Source organism: Jaculus jaculus, chromosome X (genome assembly GCF_020740685.1).
Source record: "Jaculus jaculus isolate mJacJac1 chromosome X, mJacJac1.mat.Y.cur, whole genome shotgun sequence".
Classification (NCBI taxonomy): Eukaryota; Metazoa; Chordata; class Mammalia; order Rodentia; family Dipodidae; genus Jaculus; species Jaculus jaculus.
This window is the reverse complement of record NC_059125.1, coordinates 89,866,576-89,892,655: the sequence shown is the minus strand read 5'-3', so window position 1 is coordinate 89,892,655 and position 26,080 is coordinate 89,866,576. Positions and strand designations below refer to the sequence as shown.

At 38.5% G+C, this 26,080-nt stretch overlaps 1 protein-coding gene across 2 annotated transcripts in view; it reads right to left on the bottom strand.

Moving 5' to 3' along the window:
* Diaph2 (diaphanous related formin 2) overlaps positions 1-26,080 on the bottom strand; it is a 915,994-nt gene that overhangs the window by 166,497 nt on the left and 723,417 nt on the right. For both annotated transcript variants that reach the window (XM_045140096.1, XM_045140097.1), the window contains one exon: positions 23,830-23,925. In XM_045140096.1, coding sequence (XP_044996031.1) covers positions 23,830-23,925 — 96 coding nt within the window. The remainder of the gene's footprint in view (positions 1-23,829; positions 23,926-26,080) is intronic.

Sequence of the window (26,080 nt, the reverse complement as noted above, 5' to 3'; positions counted from 1 at the left end):
GCTTAGAACAATTTTGCATATAAATAGGGCATAAATGTTCTCTATTCAATTTTCTCACTCATCAAAGAATGATCAAAGATAGACTACATAGCAATCTTCTATTTCTAGCTTCCTTAATAAAACCTAAACCTTACTAATCACTATATATGTAGATCAGTTCCAAAGTAAAATTTAGTTTTCATTAAGAAATGAAATAAATTGAAAACAAAAAAACAAATATAACTCACATAGGTAATTATACAATTAATCATAAGGTTTATCTGAATTTGTGAAAAAAACTCTTAACTAAGTAGTCTTAAAATTATTAGCATTTTAAATCAAAATAGCTCTGAGATTTCATCTCACTCCTATGAGGCTGCAGGGAAAAAGGAACCCTTATCCACTGCTGGTGGGCATACAAACTTGTACAATCATTATGGAAATCAGTATGGACACTCCTACAGAAAGAAGAAAATATAGCTACCATTTGATCCAGCTAAACCATTCCTGGACATATACCTTAGAGACTCCTCTCTTTACTACAAAGATACTTGCTCAACCATGTTTTTTCCTCCTCTATTCACAATATCTAGGAACTAGACTCAGCCCAAATGCACATCAACTTATGAATGGATAATGAAGATGTGGTACATATAACAATGGAATTCTACACAACTATAAGAAAAATGAAATGACGAAATTGCAAGAAAATAAATGGACTTGGAAAAAGTCATTCTAAACAAGGTCACAGAAAGACAGACACCACATGTATATCTCATATGTGGTTCCTAACTGGAGTCAACTGGAAATGAGTGCAAATGGTAGCCAGCAAAGGAATATTGGCACAAAACTAGAATGACACCAGGAGAGAGAAGAAATAGGGAGAGAGGAAAAGAGGAATTATAGGTTACAGAAGGAAAAGGGAGGGGCTTGGAAGAGTAGATGGTAAGGAGGGTGGGGAGTGAATTACATAAAAATTAAGACAACATGAATCATTTCCATAGAAACACTCATTCTGGCTAGCATTCTTCAAGACATAACCACCAATAAAGATTGAAGGGAAAAGTCCTGACAAAAGGTGAAAAAACTTAACCTTAAAGCCATGAATTCTAGTCAATAAATTTTGGAACCAGAATTGCTCACCCCCCCACACACACAGACACACATACACAGCAAGCTGTTGGCCAGAGAGAACTGTGCGGTCTCCAAAACAATGTATGCCGTTGCTAAAACATTTGACTACCTGCCAGAGCTAACAGGTAAGACACTATTGCTGAATACACCATAGGATGTAGTCACAGGACATTGGAATAGCATGCTTAGACTGAAAGGGAAACTAGCTCCCTCCTGGCTAATCTTCATAGTTCTGGTAAGCCCCATGGGAGTGGCTTGAGAATACCAGCCAACAACAGCATGAATAAGCAGGAGACCCTGTAGACTACAAAGTCAAACAGCTGGACAAGAAGTATGCATTGTGCAATACTGTCACACAGCCTCTGTGGGTAACAACTGCTCTCTGATTAGACATGAGGCCGTCACAGTGGGAGAGAACCAAGCCAGAATCCCATTGTCATAAAACTCAAACTTCAGGAAACAGCCCCCACTTCTCTCTTGAGAAGAGAAGTCTCTCAAGTAACTTTGCATATGCCCTTTTACCCAAGCTTCTCTCCTTTCTAGTTGGAGAATATGCTTTATTTTACAGATGGCAGAGAAAATGGAAGGGAACCAAGATTTATCAATAAAACAAGATGATAGCCAACTGGCCACCACAAGATGTGCCACCTCTGCCATATCTAACAGAGCCCAGAAGAAATTGCAATGGAAGCAGCCTGACAATCAGCTCTCATGGTGATGGTGACAGACATGGGGTTCAATTAAAACCCATCAAGGAAGAAATCCAGTGGCTACAGAGAATTCAGTACTAAATTAGACTACGAACAGGCCTGCCGTGACTCAGGGAACATTGTGGAAGAGAAGGATGGAATGATTTTAGAGCCACAGAGAGGGTCGGAATATCCTGAGGCATGGTACCCCTGATATCTCACAAGGACTGACTAAAACCTCTATTATCCCACAGTGACTACTATAACCACATTGAGGAGGGCACCCAGGGTAACAGGAGCAGGGGTGAGGGCATAAAAGACTATAACCAGTTGTAATATTAACATCTTAAAACTCATTGCAATATGATGGTTCCCCTGCTGCCACCCCCCCCCAAATGCTCTAATAAAATTGTTTTTAAAGTACTAATGAAGGTATTCTAACACTGGCCTTGAACCCATGGTGATCCTCCTACCTCTGCTTCCCTAGTGCTGGTATTAAAGGTGTGTGCCACCACACTCAGCTTGATTTTTTTTTAATTGACAAGCAGGAATAAACTTTAAGAAAAATGGATGGGGGGATACTATTTAAGATGATGAAGTAGGAACCATGCCAAAGCAGCCAAGGGGAGAACCCCCCCCAAAAAAAACAGCAAAATACACTCTTCTACTAAAATGTGAGGCATATAAGAAATTATCAACTATAGCAGAGAAGTAGGAAAGATATAGAGTGTCTAGAGCCCACAGAAGCAGGTAAAAGTGGCTCCAGCAGCAGTGGAACCAGGTTTGTGTGGTGACAGCTGCAAGGCTCAGTCTGAGCCTTAGGAAAAGCCAGGTGAGGGGATTCTCCACTGACACTGGCCTCCATTCAAACTCAAAAACTGTGGATGTCAGGGACCCATGGAGGAGCTGATTGTGAGGTAGAGGATAAAGCAGACCAGTGGGAAAACTAGAGCCACCATCCACAGCCTCCCATCCCCACTGCCAGCGCAAGCACCAGCAAGTACCAGAGACCTGGGGAAGGGAGCTCACCTACATAGCACCTGGCACCAACAACCACAGCAGCAATCCAGTGACCAAGCTAGCCTACCTGAGGCCATAGTGCAGCAAAGAGGGCCCCAAGCAGGGGCGCAGCATAACTGTGAGCAAAACAATCCCAAAAGGTAACTGGGATTATACCAGGTCAGTACCCACCAAATAATCCTGGTATATGGGCTTGAATTGGAAGTGCTAATTGTGCCTTCCATGTCAGGATAAATTATATGTTAAATCTGATGGATGGTTGGATCCGCCATTCTTAAATAAGCTATATTTGGGGATTGTCATTTTTTTGCTTTCTGATTTACAATGCCTTTGTTTCTTCTTCCATTCTACATTAGGGAAGAGTCTTACTTGGTCACAAACTGACTTAGAATACTCAACAGACCAGAAATCTTAGCGTCCTAGTTGACAGGATTAAGGGTGTGGAGCAACACACATCCCAAGGGACTGTGACTTTGTTCAAGGATCTGGTTGTCATAATACCTACACTTGCATAAACACTCTGTGCTGTTTATCATTGAATGTGTATATTGTTTAGTTAAATTTTAGAATCGGCCTGCAATTTGTTCCACTCACCCTACTTGAATATTCTCATAATAGGCAAACCCAAAATCTAGGGTCAGTTTGTAGATACTCTGAGAGTCTTAAGAGCCACACCTAGCACCTTAAGTTCCTACCTTGAAGATGCATAATATCAGATTGATTGACACATATAATAATACTGCAGATAATTAGAAAACATAGCATTAAATTAATCTAAGATGCAAAAATATATACGTTATAACACAAGAAACACAAAAAATTAAGGCAATATAAATCCACCAAAAACTATTAAAGCATCAGAAATGACCTCCAGTGAGAATGAGTTAGAGTAAATGCCTGAGAAAGATTTCAAAAGAATGACTATATGTTTAAAGAAATCAAAGAGGAAATCAAAAAAATGAAAGAAGAACCAGAAAACCAATTTAATGAAATAAGGTGGTTAATACAAGACATAAATATGGAAACAAATAATAAAGAAAATCCAGTCAGAATTACTAGAAATGAAGAACACAGTCAATGAAATAAAATATTCTGTAAAAAATCTCACTAGTAGATGAAGAAGTCATCCTTAGCCATCAGGGAAATGCAAATTAAAACTACCTTGACATTCCATCTCTCTCCCATCAGAATGGATATCATCAAGAAAACAAATGACAATAAATGTTGGCAAGGCTATGGTAAAAGGGGAACCCTTCTGCGCTGTTGGTGAGAATGTAATCCTGCATAGCCATTTTGGAAATCAGTGTGAAGTTTCTTGAGACAGCTAAAAGTAGATTTGCCATATGATCCAGCTATAGCACTCCTAGGCATGTATCCTAATGACTCTTCTCACTACCTTAAACTTGCATAACTATGCTTATTGCCGCTCTATTCATAATAGATAGGAAATGGAACCAGACTAGATGTTCATCTACAGATGAATGGATAATAAAAATGTGGTACAACTACACAATGGAATTCTATTCAGTGGTAAAGACAAATGAAATTATGAAATTTGCAGGGAAATGGATGTATCTGGAAAGAATTATACTCAGTGAGGTAACCCAGGCCCAGAAAGCCAAATATCACATATTCTGTCTTATATGTGGATCCTAGCTACCAATTGTGTGTGATCTGGAACCAAAAATCAGTATCAGAGGCCAATGAGTTAGAAAAGGCTATAAGGGAGGGAGGATAGGGAAGGTCTTAAGAGCATGGTATTGTATATACATAAGTAGAAGAACACATTATAGAGAGGGGAAAGGACTATGTGAGGTCAGGGTAAGAGATTGTATAATAAAATGTGGGGAGATGGTCAATCAAAATTCAAGATATTCTGAATAAAACATATGAAAATCTACTTTCTTAAATAATGGCATATCCAAAAGCCAGAGATTGTTACTAGAAAATTTTCAGTGCCTGGGATGGGATACCTTCCAGTGAGTGGTTGGCCAGGGAGGTCCCTGTTGCTTCCAAAACATTACAGGCTATTGCCAAGGCCCTTGGTTCTCCATGAGAAAGAGATGGTAAGACCCTATTGCTGAAGATTTCACATTCCTGAGTAGCAAAGTCACTGAGACATCAAGTTAGTGCTGAGCAGAAAACCCTCTCCCTCTAGCCCAGCCAACTGAAAGCTGGAAAAAGGTTCACTGTATACAGTCTTATGAGAGACAGAAGTCATCAGCATTGAAAACAGTGGACACTGTTTGGCCAGTATGGCCAGATAGGTCAAATGACTGAATAAGTGCAATCGAAGCATGTCTTCTCTGGGGGAAACCAACTGCTCTCTAATTGGACTGAAGGCCCACTCTATGGGAAGGAATACATGCCTAGTACTGAAAACCTAATCAAAAGCCTATGGCAGGGGAGGTCATTAGCCTTAGGAGTATGAAGCCTGCTCTTGTCTGGCTGAATGCATATATTATGCTCACCAAACCTCACAGTAAGCACTACAGTTAATGGTCATATTCATATATTAACACTACCCTCACTTTTTGTTAGAGAAGCTTCTCTTTTCATGTGGTGGTGAACACTGGGATGACCCAAAAGGCAACAGTGTTGAGAAGAAGGGACAGAGGAGTGTCCAGCACTAAACCATCTCTATCACACCCTCCAAGGCTCAGGGTCCATTGTGGAAGAGGTGGCAGGAAGAATATAAGAGCCAAAGGAAGGGCACCACTCCTTACATACAACTGTCCGGACAGAATTTGGCTTCAAGATCAAGACCTCACAGTTCCTAGCAATATCCAAACAAGACCTTCATAATAGGAGAAAAAGATGATGATATAAATTAAAAGAGAGACTAATGGAGAGAGGGAGAGGATATGACAGAGAGCAGAGTTATGAAAGGGAAGTGGGGGAGGGTAGGGGAGGGAAATACCATGGCTTGCTGTCTCTAAGTATAGAAGTTGTCCAAATATATATATATATATAAATAAATCAGGAAGGAAATAAAAAAATTCATAGTGTCAAATGATAATGAGAACACAACATATCAAAACCTTTGAGACACAATGAAGGCAGTCCTTAGAGGGAACATTATAGCTTTAAGCACCTATATTAAGAAATTAGAGGGGATGTAGCAATGGCTTAGTGGTTAAGGCAATTGCCTGTGAAGCCAAAGGACCCAGGTCCTATTCCCTGAGATCCTTGTAAGCCAGATGCACAAGGGACACGTGCATCTGGAGTTTGCTTGCAGTGTCTGGAGGCCCTGGCATGCCCAGTCTCTCTCTCTCTCATTGCAAATAAATAAAATTAAAAAAAGAAATTAGAAAGGTGTCAAGTAAAAAACTCGATGCTTGGGCTGGAGAGATGGCTTAGCGGTTAAGCACTTGCCTGTGAAGCCTAAGGACCCCGGTTCAAGGCTCGATTCTCCAGGACCCACGTTAGCCAGATGCACAAGGGGGCGCACGCGTCTGGAGTTCGTTTGCAGTGGCTGGAAGCCCTGGCGTGTCCATTCTCATTCTCTCTCTCTCTGCCTCCTTCTGTCTCTGTAATTCTCAAATAAATAAATTAAAATAAAAAATAAAAAAATTAAAAAAAAAAACTCAATGCTTCACCTTAAAGCCTTGGAAAAAGAAGAACAAGGCAAACCAAAAATTAGTAGACAGGAAGAAATATTAAATATTAGGGCATAAATTAACAAAATAGAAATTAAAAAAAAACAATCCTGAAAACCAATGAAACAAAGAGTTGGTTCTTTGAAAAGATAAATAAGATTGATAAACCCTTAGGAAATCTGACCAAAAGAAAGAGAGAAGAGACACATATTAATAAAAGTAGAGCTGAAAAAGGCACCATCACAACAGATACCAGAGAAATTTAAAAAAAATCATATAGGACTTACTATAAGAACATATATGCCACTAACTTTGAAAATCTGAAACAAATGGATGATTTCCTTGATTTATTTGACCTACCTATATTAAATCAAGATGAGATTAAACACTTAAATAGAGCTATAACTAATATGGATATCTAAGCAATTATCACAAATTTCCCAACTAAAAAAGTCCAGGCCCAGATGGATTCAATGGTGAATTTTACCAGACCTTCATAGAAGAACTAACAACAATGCTTCTTAAACTTTTCCATAAAATAGAAAAAGAAGGAATCCTATCAAGCTGATACCAAAACCAAGCAAAGATAAAGCAAAAAAGAAAATTACAGACCAATATCCCTCATGAACATAGATGCAAAATTTCTCAACCAAATATTGACAAACAGAATATAAGAATATATTAGAAAGATCATTCACCCTCCCCATGTAGGCTTTACCTCAGAGATGCAGGAATGGTTCAACATACACAAATTGATAAATATAGTACATTATATAAATGAACTGAAGGACAAAAATCACATGATCATCTCCTTAGGTGGAGAAAAACCATTTGACAAAAATCCAGCATCCCTTCATGATAAAAGTCCTACAGAGACTGGGAATAGAAAGTTCATATCTCAACATAATAAAGGCTCTTAATGACAAGCCTACAGCCAACATATTACAAAATGGAGAAAAGCTTGAAGCTTTTCCACTAAAATCAGGAATAAGACAAGGGTATCCACTGTCCCCACTTTTATTTAGTATAGTACTGGAAGTTTTAGCCATAGCAATAAAGCAAGAAAAACACATAAAAGGGATTCAAATTTAAAGAAAGAGGTAAAGTTATCAATATTTGCAGATGACATGATTATGTACATAAAGGACTCTAAAGACTCTACCAGCAAACTTAGAATTGATAAACTCCTACAGTCATGTAGCAGGATACAAAATAAATACACAGAAATCAGTAGCCTTCCTACATGCTAACAACAAACACACAGAAGATGGAATCAGAAAATCACTCCCATTTACAACTGAATCAAAAATAAATAAATAAATAAATAAATAAATAAATAAATAAATAAATAAATAAATAAAGTACCTTGGAATAAACCTAACTAAGGAAGTGAAGAATCTCTACAATGAGAACTTTAAAACACTCAAGCAAAAACTTGCAGAAGACACTAGGAAATATCCCTTGTTCTTCGTTCACAAGAATCAATATTGTGAAAACAGCAATCTTACCAAAAGCAATCTACACATTTAACACAATCCCCATCAAAATTCCATTGGCATTCTTCATGGAAATAGAAAAAAAAATCCAAAAATTCATTAGGAAACACAAAAAATCTCAAATATCTAAAACAATTTTGAGCAACAAAAATAAGGCTCCTGGTATCACCATACCTGATTTTAACCTATACTACAGAGCCATAGTAACAAAAACAGTATGGTGTTGGCACAAAAACAGATATTTAGGTCAATGGAACAGAATACAGGACCAAGATGTAAGCCCGGGTAATTATAGCCACCTGATATTTGACAAAATGCCAAAAATACTCATTGGAGAAAAGAAAGCCTCTTCAGAAATGGTGCTGGGAAAACTTGATATGTATCTGTAGAAGGCTGAAAGTAGATCCTTGTCTCTCTCCATTCATAAGAATTAAGTCCAAATGGATGAAAGACTTTAATATCAGACCTGAAACTCTGAAGCTTTTAGAGGAAAAAGAAGAGGAAAAAGAAAAATCCTACCAAACTGAAACCAAAACCAGGCAAAGACAAAAGTGCTAGAGAAGAAAGTAGGGGAAACCCTTCAACATATTGGTCTTAGCAAAGACTTTCTAAATATAACTCCAATTGCTCAGGCAGTAAAACCACAGATTAACCGCTGGGACCTCAAGAAATTACAAAGGTTTTTTATGACAAAGGACACTGTGAATAGAGCAAAGAGGCAACCTACAGAATGAGAGAAAATCTTTGCCAGCTATACATCTGACAGAGGATTAATGTTCAGGATATACAAAAAGATCATAAAACTAAATAATAAAAAATCAAACAACCCAATTAAAAACGGGCTATGGAGCCGGGCGTGGTGGTGCATACCTTTAATCCCAGCACTTGGGAGGCAGAGGTAGGAAGATTGCTGTGAGTTCGAGGCCACCCTTAGACTCCATAGTGAATCCCAGGTCAGCCTGGGCTAGAGTGAGACCCTACCTCAAAAACCAAAGCAACAACAACAACCAAAAAAAAAGGGCTATGGAAGTAAATGGAAAGTTCTCAAAAGAAGAAATACACATGGCATATAAACATCTAAAAAATGTTCTACATCCCTAGTCATCAGGGAAATGCAGATTAAAATTACATTGAGATTCCATCTCACTCCTGTCATATTGGCTACCATCATGAAAACAAATGATCATAAATGCTGGCAAGGATGCAGAAAAAGAGGAACCCTTCCACATTGTTGGTGGGAATGCAAACTGGTACAGCCACTGTGGAAATCAGTGTGGAGTTTCCTGAAACTGCTAAAAAGAGATCTACCATATGACCCAGCTATACCACTCCTAGGCATATATCCTAAGGACTCATCTCACTACCTTCGAGATACTTGCTCAACAATGTTTATTGCTGCTCTATTCACAATAGCTGGGAAATGGAACCAGCCTATATGTCCCTCACCTGATGAATGGATAATGAAGGAATAGCACATTTACACAATGGAGTTCTATTCAATGGTAAGAAATATGAAGTTATGAAATTTGAAAGAAAATGGAAGGATTTGGAAAGGATTATACTGAGGTAACCCAGGCCCAGAAAGCCAAACATCACATGTTCTCTCTCATATGTGGATACTAGCCACAAATGATTGGACTACTGTGTGAGTAGGAATAAAATACAGTAGCAGAGGCCAGTAAGCTGGAAAAGAGATATAAAGGGAATAGAAAGGAAGGGAAGGGGGACTTAATAGGATGGTATTGTATATATGTAAGTAGAAGAACAGATTAATGGAGGTGCAAAGGTCTGAGTGAGGTCAGGGTAAGAGATTGAGTAAAGGAAAGATGAAGAGAGATCTAATCAAAATTTAAGAGGATATAAATAAATCATATGGAAACCTACTTTCCTGGACAATGGAACACTCAGGAGCCCTAGATTGTTACTAGGAAATTTTCAGTGCCAGGAATGGGATACCTTCCAGGGAGTTGTTGGCCAGGGAGGTCCCGGATGCCCCCAAAACATTACAGGCCATTGCTGAGGCCCTTGGTTTCCCACCAGGAGTAGATGGTAAGACCCTATTGCTGAAGCAACCACATACTTGGAGTGTAAGATCACTGAGAAATCATGCTGGAGCTTAGCTGAAAACCTTTTCCATGTAGAATAGCTGACAGAAACCTGGAAAACCCATGCTACATGCAGCTCAATGGGAGAGAGAGAAATCACCAGTGAAGATACTCCACAGTGGACACTGCAAGCCTTATATTTGGCCAGCCAGGCCAAATGAGCCAATGGTTGCAATAGTATCACATCTGTTATGGGGGAAACCAACTGTCCTCTTATTTGACTGGAGGCCCACTCCATGGGGGGGGGGAATACACCCCTGATACTGAAAACCTACAACTGGCATAGTCATGAGCCCTAGGGGTGTAATGTCTGCTGCTGTCTGGCTAAATGTATATACTATGCTCATCAAACAGCCCAGTAGGCACTTCTCTTAATGTTTATACCCATATATTAATGCTATTCTCACTTTTGGTAGAGAATCTCCTCTTTTCAGGTGGCAGTGACCTTGGAATGACTCAGAAGACATCGTGGTGCTGGAAAGAAGTGACAGGAGTGTTCAGTTCTGCAATATCTCTATCACGCCTTCCAAGTCTCAGGATTCATTGTGGAAGAGGTGGTGGAAAGACTGTAAGAGCCAAAGGAAGGGTAGGACTCCTTATAACGTGCTACCCCCAGACACAAAATGGCATGGATATCCATAACCTCACAGTACCTGCACAAGGCCATCATAATAGGAGAAAAAGATGAAGACATTAAAAAGAGACTGAGAACAGGAGTGGATATGATGGAGAGTGGAGTTTCAAAGGGGAAAGTGGGGGGAGGGAGGGAATGACAATGAGGTATTGGTAACAATCATGGAAGTTGTTAATTATACAAAATAAAAATTAAAAGTCACCAATAATTTCCTGATATTTAATTTAATTGGTGCTTTTCAATTCTTATTTTCTTGGTACTTTTGGTGACTTTTAGTGTATGTGTGTGATGGAGAGAGGGGAAGAGGTGTAGAAAGAGAAGAGGGGGAGCAGACAGACAGAGATAGAAAGAGAGAGAGATAGAAACAGAGGCAGGCAGTGACAGAGAGAAATCTTGCTATGTAAGTTTTGCCAAATGACCTCAAACTCATGACTAATACAGGATGAACAGGAGCAAGAACACTTTTTTAGGCAGTTAACCAGGGATAAAGGCAAAGGAAAATGTCACCTTGCCTATCCTGGCAGGACTAGAACCCACACCTGATTCAGACTAATTCAAGATGTCTGTAGGCAAGCATCCCATAGCAATAGCTTCTTGCTCCTTTCTCAGCTTAGCACTCTGTGGGATGGCCTCTCCCACAGTCAGTGTCTTGATTCTACCAACCAATCAGTTTTCTTCTTTACACACCTGAGTACAGTGACAGGCCTCATGCTAGTTAGATGTTTAATCCATAAATGGGCCTAGCATCTGTGTATACAACTCTTGGTCCCTCTTTTTGCTCTTCTATTTTCTAGGGATACACCATCAATAAACTTCAGTGAACTGACTGTGGTGGACATGCCTTTAACCCCAGCACTTGGGAGGGAGAAGTAGAAGGACGGCTGTGAGTTTGTGGCCACCCTGAGACTACATAATGAATTCCAGGTCAGCCTGGGCTAGTGTGAAACCCAACCTCAAAAGAACAATTAGAAGAGGAGGAGGAGAAGGTGGGGAGGGGAGGGGGAGGAGGAAGGGGAGGGGAGAGGAGGAGGAGGAAGAGGAGGAGGAGGAGGAGAAAGAAATAATCACCATCTTGCCCCAATTTTTTACTCTTGGCCACTAAAATGTTCTGGTATCATGAAGGCATTGGAATGCCAGCTGCTACAGGAAATAGCAGGCATGGAGATACATGTAGTACAGACAGAAGCTTGTTTTTGTCTGTAAAAAGCCTCCTGAGAACCCCCAGAAATGCTTCAGAGACCCCTTTTAGCAGCTGACATGCTGAATGTGTACGACAAGAAAGAGCCAGAACAGTTTGGGTTTTGTTATTTATGTGAAGCAGAAAGGTCTGGGGAAATGTGAGCTTTGTTTTGTTTTAAAGAGATGTTTCTCTGAATTTGTTGTTTTCTTTGTTCTATGTATAATATTGCTTCTTGTCCCCAATCTAGTTTCAAATGGTAAATTATACCTTCTCATCTATATTGTTATCTCTTTCAAACATAAAACTAGGATCACATGCCTCCTGAGTTTTCTTCTCCTGTTCCCCCTCCCCAGATTTAGTTTTCTGGCTGACCTATGTTGTTCCAAAACCAAATAACATTTATTCTATTTCTTGGTTTCATGACTTCTTAATGCTTATCCTGTGGGTTTTATTTATGATTAGAATATATCAAAATCTGGTCATACCAAAAATAGCTAAGTTGGACATCCACCTATTCCTGAATGTCGCTTTACACTTACTTACAGTGGACATGGAAAGATGTGTTGGGTTGGAGAAAGAGAAACAAGCTCTGGGTACCCACTGCTATTTAGCAATAAAATCAGATGTGGATTGGGTCTCTGTGTTTAAGTGTCCTTTTCATTTTTGTGAGTTATTACTCTCGGTGCTTCTTTTCCTCCAATGCCTGACTTTTTTCAAGAATGATGACAATTCATTCCAACATAAAAGGCAAACATATGGATCTTATTATGTTAAGGGGTAACAAAAGCTGTAATAAAGAGGGTCAAGATAAGATTTAGCAAAATTTTCATTAATTGATCTGTACAAAGTTCTGAAGGGAAAATAAGGTTTTTCTTTTGTATACTAAACTTACAGGAAAAGAAGTCCATATTCTAGGTACACAAAGGAAGTTCTTCTGATGCCTGTGCTGTATAGGTTCACTATCTCAGTTATAGGAGACAGAAGATACTGTTATAACTTCATCAGATAATTTATGTTCATACTTTTGGTGTGTGATATTCTCAAAGCAAGTACCATATGTGTTTTCAACACTACACTATGTAAACCTTTACATGGTGCCACTAAAACATTCAATCACATTATTTACCTGTCAAAATAATAGTGGCTATTTCTACAGCATCACAATTTATTCACTATACAGCTCTTGCATTCAGGTTCCCAGTTCCATTAAGATATTAAAGAGTCGGGTGTGGTGGCACACAACTTTAATTCCAGCACTTGGGAGGCAGATGTAAGAGGATCATCATGAGTTCAAGGCCACCCCGAGACTACAAAGTGAATTCTAGTTCAACACGGGCTTGAATGAAACCATACCATGAAAAGCCAAAGAACAAAAAAGATAGTGAAAAGATATTCTGTGTGTGCGTTGTGTTGTTTCTTAATTAGCATACAAAATATTAGATTTAATTATGGCATTTTTAAACATAATTTAATTTTTGGTATCCTTCCCACTATTCTTCCCACCCTGCTGCCCTCCCTTGTATGCTTCTATCCCAGTTGCTTTGAAGGAGAATTAGGAAAAAAAAAAAAAAAGCCTTTTACAGCAGTTTTAGTTAGAGACTGAGGCTCAAAGAGAGAACCAGGAGATACCACCTGATATGCCATCACACCCTGATTCAAGAATAGAACACTTGGGCTGGAGAGATGGCGTAGCGGTTAAGCGCTTGCCTGTGAAGCCTAAGGACCCTGGTTCAAGGCTCGGTTCCCCAGGTCCCACGTTAGCCAGATGCACAAGGGGGCGCACGCGTCTGGAGTTCGTTTGCAGAGGCTGGAAGCCCTGGCGCGCCCATTCTCTCTCTCTCTCCCTCTACCTGTCTTTCTCTCTGTGTCTGTCGCTCTCAAATAAATAAATAAAATTAAAAAAAAAATTTAAAAAAAAAAAGAATAGAACACTTGGCCGGGCATGGTAGTGCATGCCTTTATTCCAGTACTCAGGAGGCAGAGGTAGGAGGATCGCTGTGAGTTCAAGGCCACCCTGAGACTCCTTAGTGAATTCCAGGTCACCCTGGGCTGGAGTGAGATCCTACCTTGAAAAACCAAAAAAAAAAAAAAAGAATAGAACTCTTGGCAGAAATGGAACTTGTTTCTGATAGGGACTGAGCTGCAATACACCCTGATGTTCACAGTCTAGAGCACTACATAGACAGATGGTCCAAGTGGTCTGGTTGTTGGATCCATCCTCCAAACTTAGCAACCAATTAGGCTTCCCCTTGCCTATAAAGGCTCTTTATAGGCTCTTGCCTATAAAGGTCTTCTTACTGTTGTTAACTCTACCCCACTTGGTTCTGCTCCACTCAATTTTGATCCCTTTCTTTCTTTCTTTCCTTCTTTCTTTCTTTCCTTCTTTCCTTCTTTCTTTCTTTCCTTCTTCCTTCCTTCCTTCCTTCCTTCCTTCCTTCCTTCCTTCCTTCCTTCCTTCCTTCCTTCCTTCCTTCCTTCCTTCCTTTCTTTCTTTCTTTCTTTCTTTCTTTCTTTCTTTCTTTCTTTCTTTTTTGCTCTACCTCTGCCACAGGGACACATGTAAGTCTGGCCTCCCCTTTACCCACCCTGGCTGTGTGGTGAGAGGGGAGCATAAAATTGTTTCTAAGGGAAATTTTCTGCTTGTCTCTGCTTTACAGTTTGGGGTAACTTCTCCCTTTGACTGAATGAATGATTTTCCTCTGGTTTCTGAATTTACCATGTATGTATTTTCCTTACACCCCGTATCTACTACATAGGTACTCTCACCAACTTTTGGCTTGCTACCAGTATAATTTCTTTATTTTCAAGGTTACCATGAGTGTAACTCTCTTCATTACTCATTTCTCCTCTGAATCTCTTTGTCTCTGCTTTGATATGTGCCCTCTCGTTGTTGTTGTTGTTGTTGTTGTTTTTCCCTTAAGCCTCTCCATTTTTCCTCTTCTCTAAAAATACATGATAGATGCCATGTAGGCTCCTCCTAAGTCTCCCTACACAAGCTCCTGGATTCTTCTTTCCACAAGTTTGTGGTGCTACTCTAATCCCTCTTCAAAAGCTTCTGTTTCTCTTAAGTCCACATGCTTTGGGCTGTACTCTAGTTTCCCCCCAAAGCCTCAATTTCTCCCTTAAATATACCCCATAATTTGTGATTTTCCCCTAAATAAACAATAATTCATAATTTAAGCTTCTTCTGTCTATCTTTATTAATACTTTTTCAAAGGTAGGAAAGAACCAAACACATAGAGGAACATAAATTGCATGAGATCTCCTCCTGAATCCCCAAATCCTGCATCATCCTACTCTGCATTCATGTCATATGTCTTTTATTACCCTAGCCATTTCTCAGCAGCTCTTTTCCTCCTTTGATGGGCACTTTTCTACCTTCATGATCAATACTCATATTCATATCCATATGTATGTATGTGCATATGTATGTATATATATATATATATATATATATATATATATGTATATGTAACAAAATATAAAGCCAGGATTTGAATATGATAGGGAATATATATTTTTTCTTTCTAATTTTGAGTCACCTCACTTAATATCTTCCCTTCCATCAATGTTCCTGCAAATTTCATTTTTCATTACAGTTGAGTAAAATTTCATTTTATATATATGTATCATATTTTTATCATCAATTCATCAGATAATGAACATCTAGGAGGTTCAATGTCCTTGATATTATACATAGTGCAGTGATAAACATGTCTGTTCAAATATTTCTGTGGAGTTGTGTCAGCATAGGCTCAGGACTGGTTTAGTTGGGTCATATAGTATTCCTATTTTTGATTTTTTGAGAAACTTGCATACAGATTTTAATAAGGCTGAATTAATTTACATTCCAACATTCAGTGAAAAAGTGATCCTCTTCTCCTACATGCTTCCCAGCATTTGTTGTTTCCTTGATGTGGTGGTTTGATTCAGGTGTCCCCCAAAAACTTAGGTATGCTGGATGCTAGCTTCCAAGCTGATGGAGATTTGGGAATTAATGCCTCTTGGAGGCAGTGTATTGCTGGGGGCAGGCTAGTGGTATAATAGCCAGTGTCCCCTTGCCAATTTTTGGCACACTCCTGTTGCTATTATCCAGCTGATGATAGCCAGGGGGTGATGTCCATTATCTGCTCATGCTATTGCTTTACCCTGCCATCATGGAGCTTCCCCTTGAGTCTATAAGCCAAAATAAACTATTTTCGTTTCCAAAAATCTACTCTGAGATGGATGATTTCTGCCAGCAATGTAAACCTGACTGCAACAGTAATGTTGGTACCAGAAGTGGGGTCATTAGCTGCTAGACACATGACTGACTAGCTTTGTAGAGATAATTTTCAAGAACAATTTGAAACCTTGGCCTAAGAGACACTTTGCAGTGCTGTTAGTATAGGTTGATTGACTATTCTGGTCAGAGTGGGAAGACCTGAACTCAGTAAGAACTATATAAACTGTGAGGTTTGGCTTGTGATGATGAGAAAGAGATTTTCTTGGACTTGGCTAGGAGCAGTTTGTATAAGAAGCTTGCTGTTATGTCGATGTCCTGAGAACTTGTGCAGGGTTGCTTTGCTTGGTGTAGAAACAGACTGATGTGAGCACAGGGATATGGCCTAGAAAGAAATCTTTGGGCTGAAACTTGTACCTGTTTAGCTGCAATTGTATGAGAGATTATAACCATTGAGTTTGGGCCAGCTGACCTGCATTGGGACAACAGGAAGAATGCAGTCTTTTGAAGGGGCCTGACTGCCCAAGGCATGTCCTGTTTTTCAAAGTCTGCTTTATTTCCCCCTGGATTAACAAATTAGATCCCTATCTAGTATTGTGCAGTATAAGAAATGCAGGAAAGAGAGGGTCATTGAGTTTGTGACACAGTCGTGTATTTTGGAAATGGCCATGGGCAGTGTGAAGTAGGTTTACTGGATGCTTGCATGGAGACCAGATGGAGCCAGGAGGATGAACCGTGGATTGCAGTGGAGACTCAGTGGAGATACCAGGACCATGAGATGGCTGCTAAGGAAAGCTGCCAGTCCTGGATGATGTTTTCTAGGATTGCCTAAGTAGAAGGTCGGATTTGGAACACCAGAGACGTGTTGCTGGTTGGAATTATCAGACTTGGAGGCTTTTCACTGACTAGAGTTGTTGGACTTCGAACTACAGAGTTTGATGTTTGCCCCGTTTAAATCTTGTATTGGTTGAAGATTTCTTTTCTTTGTCCAACACCATCTTTTACAGTGTATTTATTTTGTGCCATTATGAGTTGTTGGTTTATTTATGGTATTATGTCTCAGTTAAAAGACCTTGGACTATGGGGATGTTTGAACATTGTTAGGATTGATTTAAAACCGGGGGGGGGGGGGGGGGGGGATTGGAGAGATTGCTTCGTGTTTAAGGCAGTTAAGGTGCTTGCCTGAAAAGTCAAAGGCCCCAGGTTCAAATCCCCAGGACCAATGTAAGCCAGATGCCCAAGGCTGTTCATGCATCTGAAGTTTGTTAGCAGTGGTTGAAGGCCCTGGCACGCCCACTCTCTCTATCTGCCTCTTTCCTTCTCTCTCTGTCTAATAAATAAAATAAAAACATGAGGACTTTTAAAGATGGACTGAATGCATTGCACTTTACATCACGGATGGTTATCAGTTATGTGGGCCAGGGGCGGAATGTGGTGGTTTGAATCAGGTGTCCCCCATAAACTTAGATGTTCTGAATGCTAGGTTCCCAGCTGATAGAGATTTGGCAATTAATGCCTCCTAGAGGAAGTGTATTGTTGGTGGCAGGCTTATGGGTATTATAGCCAGTTTCCCCTTGCCAGTGTTTGGCACATTCTCCTGCTGCTATTGTCCACCTTACATTGGCCAGGGGGTGATATCCACTCTCTGTTCATGCTATTGTTTTCCACTGCCATCATGAAGCTTAACCGTGAGTCTGTAAGCCAAAATAAACTCTTCTCCAAGACCTACTCTAGGTCACATGATTTCTTCCAGCAATGCAAATCTGACTGCAACACTTGATGACAGTCATTATGACTATAGTGAGGTGAAATCTCAAAGTCGTTTTAATTTGCATTTCCCTGATGGCTAGGAATGTTGAAAACTTTTAAATATATATATATTGATTATTTGTCTATTCTTTTGGAGAATGTCTACTCCTTCCATTAGCTCAATTATTGGTTGCAGGGTCTTTTGGAATTTAATTTTTGCAGTTCTTTATATAGTCCAGATATTAACTCCCAGCCTCTAGTATAGTTGGCAAAGATTTTCTTTCATCCTACAGCCTGTCTGTTTGTTTTGCTGATAGTTTCTATTAATGGGCAGAAGCCTTTGAATGTCATGTAGTCCCACTGGTTATTTCTTAGGTCTATTTCCTGTTCAAAAAGTTCTTGCATCTGACTACTTCTTGAAGGGTATTTCCCTTTGTTTTTCTCTAGCAGTCTCAGTGTTTTCAATTTTAAATTAAATGCTATGGTCCATTTTGAATTGAATTTTATGCAGAGTGAGAGCCAGGGATCTAATTTCATTCTTCTGCAAGTGACCATCGCCATTTGTTACCTAGGCTGTGGTTTTTATTTTTTTGTTTGTTTGTTTTCAAACATATGTTTTTGATACCTTTGTCAAATATTAAGTGGCCAAAACTGTGTGGGTTTAATTCTAGGTCCTCTATTCTGTTCCAGTGGTCTCTATGTATGTTTATGTGCCAGTACCATGCTGTCTTTTTAATTCTGCCTCTAAGGTACAATTTCATGTCAGGTATTGTGATAACTCCTTGCATTATTCTTTCTGCTTAGGATTGCTTTGGCTATTCATGGCCTTTTCTGTTTCCAGCTGATTTTTTAAAAATCTAGTTTTGTGAAGAATGTCATTGGAATTTTAATAAGTATTGTATTGAATCTGTGGATTACTTTTGGTAATATAGCTATTTAAAGATATTTTAAAATAGTCTCTACAAAGCTCCCAAAAGGCCAATTTTATTCTTTTTGAATATGTCATAGTTGAAAATGCTACCTTTCCTGCCTCTTTAAGACTTCTTCCTTCCTTTGTTATTACCCTATCACTTCAATTGTTTCTTTCTGTCTTTTTTGATATTTTTGTTGTTAGAATCTAAATGGATACATTTTTAACATTCTATTTTGGATTTTCTGTTCACTGAATGAGCCCTCTAAAAACCATATTTATAACTAACATTTTCAAAGCCTAGCAGTTTTATCATGACGTCAACACTCACATCACTAGATATCTTGATTTCAAAGCTCTACTTCTACTTTCAGTTTTAAGTTGCCCCAAACTTCATTTAACTTCTATTATAACCACCTACTGCTGATTCTAATAGGTAAGCAACATAACTCCCAAAGCTAATCAAAATCAAAAAGTCTAAGATTATCATTGACCCCCTATCTTCTCTTCATCCTTTTATCATCTCCTTGTATAAATTTATTTATTTACCTTTGACAGGGCCTCAGTAAACAAGTGAGGCTGGTCTCAAACCTGCAATACTCCTGTTTAACACTTCTGTGTTCTGGAATTTTACTATGTCCTTTAAATGAGAATATGACCATAGACTCCCAAGTCATCACTTAGCTCCCAGTGGATTACATGTCCTAACACATACCTGTGATCATGCTGTTACTGCTTAGAAACCTTTTTAGATACCCATTTCTAATGAGTTGCATGGTAACACATTAGTTTCTAATCCAGCTCTTTAAAATGTGGCATTAACTTGTTTTTACAGATTTGTCTCCATATTTTAAATTTTTATATCCTAACTTCATTTTTGCAATATTTGGTACCTTCCACTCAAAAAAAAAAATCTTTGTTCTTTCTTCCCTCCATATTTTTCTTTATGATATTTCATTTGACTAGAATGTTCAGATACCCACGTCTAACTCCCACTGTCAAAATCTCTATTCATTCTTCAGAACATTTTTTTTTCTCACAGTTATTTCTCTGATATATACAATAAGGCATGCTATCTTCTTCTGAACTCACATAGTATGTTATTAATAGCTCTTATTTGATACCAACTATCTACTGCCTTATGTTGTAGTCTTTCTGCACTTTTTATCTTTCTTATAAGATACAAGGGTTTTATAATTAAGAAAATCTTATCTTAATTATTTCAGCATCTTCTATCATGTCTACAACATTACCTTTCACAGAACCAATGTACAATAAATTAATGAATATTTAGGGGTTAATTTACTATTCTGAGTTTTGTATCAGCAAAACCTGTGATCTGGGTTTCAACTAAGCCAGTAGAATCAGAGTAGCTAATTTTTGCCTAGGTGTAATCTGACTGCTTGGGACTTGCATCATACTATTTATTGATATTCCTGGATTATTTCTGATATGAAAGTCTCACTTGAAATATTTATTGGTGCTATTAATGGAAACAGCACACTGAGCTGAATGGGCCAGAGGTAAGCATTAGAAGCTCCATCGGGTTTACCTTATGTGATCCTCTTGGGGAGAGGCTCAGTGATGAAGATTTGTAATTTGGGCAACTAATCATATCATTTATTAACATTTTCTAATCAAAAGTGAAGACTATTACCTCATTTGTTGAAATATGGAAGTACAAATATTACAAGTGGTAAAACTCTGTACTTTATATATACTAATTTCCACCTGTAAGTGATGACAAAGAAGATGACAAGCAGAATGTTATACCTTTGTTGTTTGTAATTGATGGGCTCAAATTTGAGATGTTTTGGGCTAGGTGTTATTTTATTTGTCTTGAGAAAATAGTATTCTTTATAATTTTGCTTTTCTGTTTTTATTTTATCATGTTGACATGGTAGTTACTACAAGGGAGCAAGGATTGCAGTGCTGTATAGGGAAAGTGTAACAAAATCAAGTAACTAAGAAAGAAAAAAAAAAATGGAGCCAGGCATAGTGGTGCACACTTTTATTCTCAGCACTTACGAGGCAGAAGTGGGAGGATTAATGTGAGTTTGAGGCCAACCTGGAATTACAAAATGAGTGCCAGGTCAGCCTGGGCTAGAGTGAGACCCTACTTCAAAAACAGAACAATACAACAAAAATAGTAACATGGAGCCAGAATGAGAAGCTGATCTATCCAGGAAAGGCAAGGCAGGTAAGACATCTGTAAAAGTCCCTAGCTCTGATTTTTCTAGAAAGATGAAAGCAGACACTAGATTTCATTTTTCCTTCTTGTAGAATTGACTCACTTTTAAATATTTTATTTATAAACATACAGATCCAAATACTGAAGGGGATGGAGAGAATGGGTTTATGACAGAGTCTCTAGCCATTGCAAACAAACTCCAGATGCATGCACCACCTTGTGCATCTGCCTTGTGGGTACTGGGGAATTGAACCTGAGTCATTAGACTTTGCAGGCAAGTGCCTTAACTGCTGAGCCAACTCTCCAGCCCATTGACTCTTAACTATCTTTCTCTCTCTGTTCTTCCTCATTCTCTCCCTCTCTCCTTCATTCCTGCTAGATTCTTTTTTTGAACTATGGACTTCTGCTTTGCCTATTGCCACTTGAAGTGACTACTAAATAGCCTATTTGACCTTATGTAAACAAGGGACATTACAACAAGGAGATTGTGATTTATTGCTTGGAATTAGCACAGTAAAAATATATAGTCTTTGAATACATTCCTATTGTTTCGAACTTGACAGCACTATATTCCCTTGAATATTAAACTCACAGAAACCCCATGGAATGTATGATCTCCATCCCATACAAGCTTTTTAGAATCAGCATGAGTTGTGAGACTTATAAGGCAAGGGATTTAGCAAATGCGAATTTTTTAAAGAAACTAACTATAGGGCTGGAGAGAAGGCTTAGTGGTTAAGCGCTTGCCTGTGAAGCCTAAGGACCCAGTTCGAGGCTCGAATTCTCCAGGACCCACGTTAGCCAGATGCAAAAGGGGGCGCACGTGTCTGGAGTTCGTTTGCAGTGGCTGGAAGCCTGGCACGCCCATTCTCTCTCTCTCTCTCTCTCTCTCTCTCTCTCTCTCTCTCTCTCTCTCTCTCCCTCTCTTTATGTCTAACAAATAAATAAATAAAAATAAAATCTAAAAATGGCACAAAATAACATGCTTTTATTTATTAGTTTCCTAATAGTGAACTAATTTGATTAAAATTATCTCAGTTTAAAAAATATCTCAGTTATCCTTTCACTGATTATTATTGCTCTGAAAATCCAGAAAGAACACTGAAGAGGGTTGGAGGGCCTTCTGGTAGATCATTTCTATTCTATACAGAATAACTGAAGTTGCATGGAATGGCAGCCTTATAGGAATAGATTAGTTAGCAGTGCTCTTAGCTTTCTGACATGCAACATTACCTTAAAATTTTATTATAAACATAAGAAAGCGTACTTTCATATTATTTCTTCTAGTCTCCCCAAATACGTGGAAGGCAATTTTAATGCATTTACTATACATATAACACTTATTCTCCAACTAAAGAACTTATTTTCTCTCAATAAAGTCTTAGCTTTAGGTTAATCTCCAAAGGCCTTCCATGACGGGAAAAGGTAAAATATTAACCATAAGAAAATTTCCCAAAAGAGAACAAAGATGAACCTAACTTAAATCATCTCCTGCCATGAATTTCACCATTGCCAAAGCCTTCAAGGGCAATTCTGTATAGGGTCCTATTTCTTTTCCTGAGTTATTGAATTACAGTGGTTTTGGAGCTACCAATTTCATTCTAATAATATGTAATAACTTTCAAAATTTAAATGCAGAATATATTGTATTGAATAGAGTCTATATATTTACTATTAATTTCACCCTTTAATTTTTGTTGTTGTTGTTGTTGTTGTTCTTTTTGAGGAAGGGTCTTTAAGTAGTCCAGGCTGACCTGGAACTCACTCTGTAATCCTAGGCTGGTCTTGATCTCACAGTGATCGTCTTACCTTTGCCTCCCAGTGCTGGGATTAAAGGCATATACCACCACACCTGGCTTAAAATATCTTATTTATTTATTTGAAAGAGAGATAGACAGAAAGAGGGAGGCAAAGAAAGAGCAAATATAGGCATGCCAGGACAACTGCAAGCAAACTCCAGAAAAATGCACTACTTTGTGCATCTAGCTTTAAGTAGGTCTGGGAATTAGAACGTGGGCCACAGGCTTTGCAAGCAAATGCCTTTAACTACTGACCCATTCCTTCAGCCCCAAGTTTCACCCTTTTAAAACAAAACAAACAAACAACAACAAAAGTCCATTTACTTCTCCTAATGGCTTTAGAGCCCATGAAGAAGAAACTTATGATCAACACTCTTTGCTTCTTCCTATAGTTCAAGACAGATATTCAGGAAACATATAAATCCTTACTTGGAAGAAGTGACTAGTTAAGCGTACTTTGGATTACCCTGAGAGGGGCCATTATTTGCCTCAGCCATAGAGTCTGAAGAGATAAGGAAGACAGCTATCTAGTGTCTGAGTGAAGGAGTATATCTTGCATCTTTTATGTATATTTCCTCTGTGATCAATTTTCATAGTGTAGCTTTATCTGTTATTAATCAAACATATGCAACAAATTGGTTGCAGTGTGTTGTGAGTTTTGAGGTTCATGGATTACTTGTGGCCCTCCATTTATTAACAAAGAGTATAGGCAACAAACAACATTGCAAAACCAAAATTACCAGTAGAAACAGGCATTGTTCCACTTTCCTTACCTGTGAACACCTAATGTGACATTCTTTGGCCAATTATCTTTGATGCTTTAATTATAGTTATGGTTTTACATCACTTTGCATCTGAACAACAAGCTCATAAAACAATTAAAAATATTTAATATTAACCACAAGAGTCCATTTTTGTAAAGTGCACAGTTATTTCAAGATACACTTCCCAGGTTAAAACTAGATATAGAAGCCTGCTGAGCTCTCACATATGAACCAAGATGAAATGAGATTAAAAGGTCTACATGGGAAAGTTTACTTTTCCTTCTTATGCAGAGGTTACTTGGCTTTGGCTTTGAATGTTCACAATTTACAAGACCATGTGAGCTGTAGTGAATATTACCTGGATTCCTTGGAATTCGCTTTCGGCGGTCTCTGAATGCTGCACCTGATTGTAGGGCTTCTAGAAGATTATCCATCACGCCAGTCTCATCACCCTCTGGAGAAAGAGAAAAATCGGAATTAATCTTGCAGCAATTAAAGTTAAACTACAGGAAAATAAAGAGAAAAACTCTTGTCAGATTTACATAATACCCCTAAATTAAAGACATATATCTGTTTGAACATAATGGATCCTGTCAGTTTCTGGCACCACAGACTACTTTGCTTATTACGCACCATTAAGCAAAATTCATGCCAATCCCACTGTTCTTTCAACTGAAAGACCTTGTCTTTTGTATTATTGATGACACACTCAGTATGCAAATAAACAGTAGCTGATCGGCTGCTGATGCCTTGCTGTTAAGATTCTTATAAGATATTCCTAAGCAAGAAACCACTGACCCAACTTAATGCAATCAATGTGCAGGGTATGATTTGATGAATCAGTGTTACACAAGGTTAAATACTGATTGTATTAATACCTTCAGCATTCAACCATCATCTGTGATTATCTCAAAAGACACTATTTGCAAAATGCATTTGCATTCAATTCTTACCTAATCCATATCCTTTACTTATTTTGAAATGCTGACATTGTATAGAGAAAAGGTTACCACATCATTCGAAAGGCCACATTCTATATTTGAGACATCAGCCAAAGTATCATTCCCTTCTTAGAATGCATGCCTAAAGACATTTCCTATAGGGAAAAAAGTTGTGGTGAAGCCAGAGTACTCAAAAGATATTCATGGAAATATCTGACAGAAGCAACACTTAAAACATTCTACCTTATTCTTATCTTTGACAACTCTGGCCATCACACACACTCTTAAGGTTTGCTTGAACACTTATCGCAAGGTATCAATTGCCAGAAACTCTATTGAGCTCTGTATAATCCATAGGGACTGATTTGTCACATGCCTAATTTATGTAAAGCACCAGAAATACGTCTCCCCTTTGAGCTAAATGTATGAGGCTGGGGTACAGATATCTGCAGGTAGAGAGGTTAAGAGAAGAAGGGAGAGGGTGAAATCATTATCTCTGATGCTACTCCAAGGTTAAATTTCAATCCTATTTTGCTTAATTAATTATAAGGGTATCAGATTATGATGGGGAAAACCTCTTATGAGATAAAACATGCTAAAATCATTATGCTTTTCTATTGACTTGAGCCATTTACAATGTTATAATAATTTACCCTTTCAAAATAAACTCTTTAGGAAAAGATATTGCATAAAAATGAAAGGGAAACAGTTTTTTTTTTTTTCTTTTTTGGTTTGTCAAGGTAGGGTCTCACTCTGGCTCTGGCTGACCTGTAATTCACTATGTAGTCTCAGGGTGGCCTCAAACTCTCAGCGACCCTCCTATCTCTGCCTCCCAAGTGCTGAGTGATGGGATTAAAGGCATGCGCCACCACGCCCGGTGGGAAACAGTTTTGATATTTGGTGAAAACGGAGTGTGAGTATACTTGTAATGACAAAAATTGTGAATTTTTAATATTCAGCAAAATCATTAATACATTTGAATCATTGCCTTTTACTTCCAATAAAGAAGAAATGATGAACAGAAAATAGGGAAGTAGCTGAACATAGACTAGGAGAATTAAATTTTTATGTAAGAGGTGCTTTAAATCTGCTATATCTTTCAGCTGCGGATATGAAAACTTTGTCAGGTATTGCATAGCTGGTATTGACAGACAGAAATTGGCAAGGCATTCAGGATACCAGAACTCCAAAGTGTTTTTTTTTTTTTTTTTAACTTGACTAAAAGTTGGAAATGTCATTAAGTCTATGCAGAAAACCTGCATTTTTCCCTTTATCTTTTTCTTCCTCTTACGCCCTCCAGGAAAGATTTCTGTATTAAAGTTGTGCTCTTCCTAGATGACAGAAGCTCCATTCCCTACCTAAAATTTCTTGAAATACTGAAACTTGGTCTTTATCCTCTAGAAACTGTTAAATCTAGTCTTTGTCACATAATAACCTGTGAATCTGGTCCTTGGCATGTAGCAAACTCTGCCACTCCCCATAAAAATCCACAACCTGAGACTCAAGGTCGGTTTCTCATACCCCTTCTTGACTCCCTGGGCAATAGCTCCACTTTGGTTCCTTCTCTTATTTTCTAGGCTTAAGCTCCCACCCTTTCTCTTCGTCCTCCTAAAGTTTTAAGCTATAACAAAATCTCTCTGAACCTTATCCTATGGCCTATGGATTTTA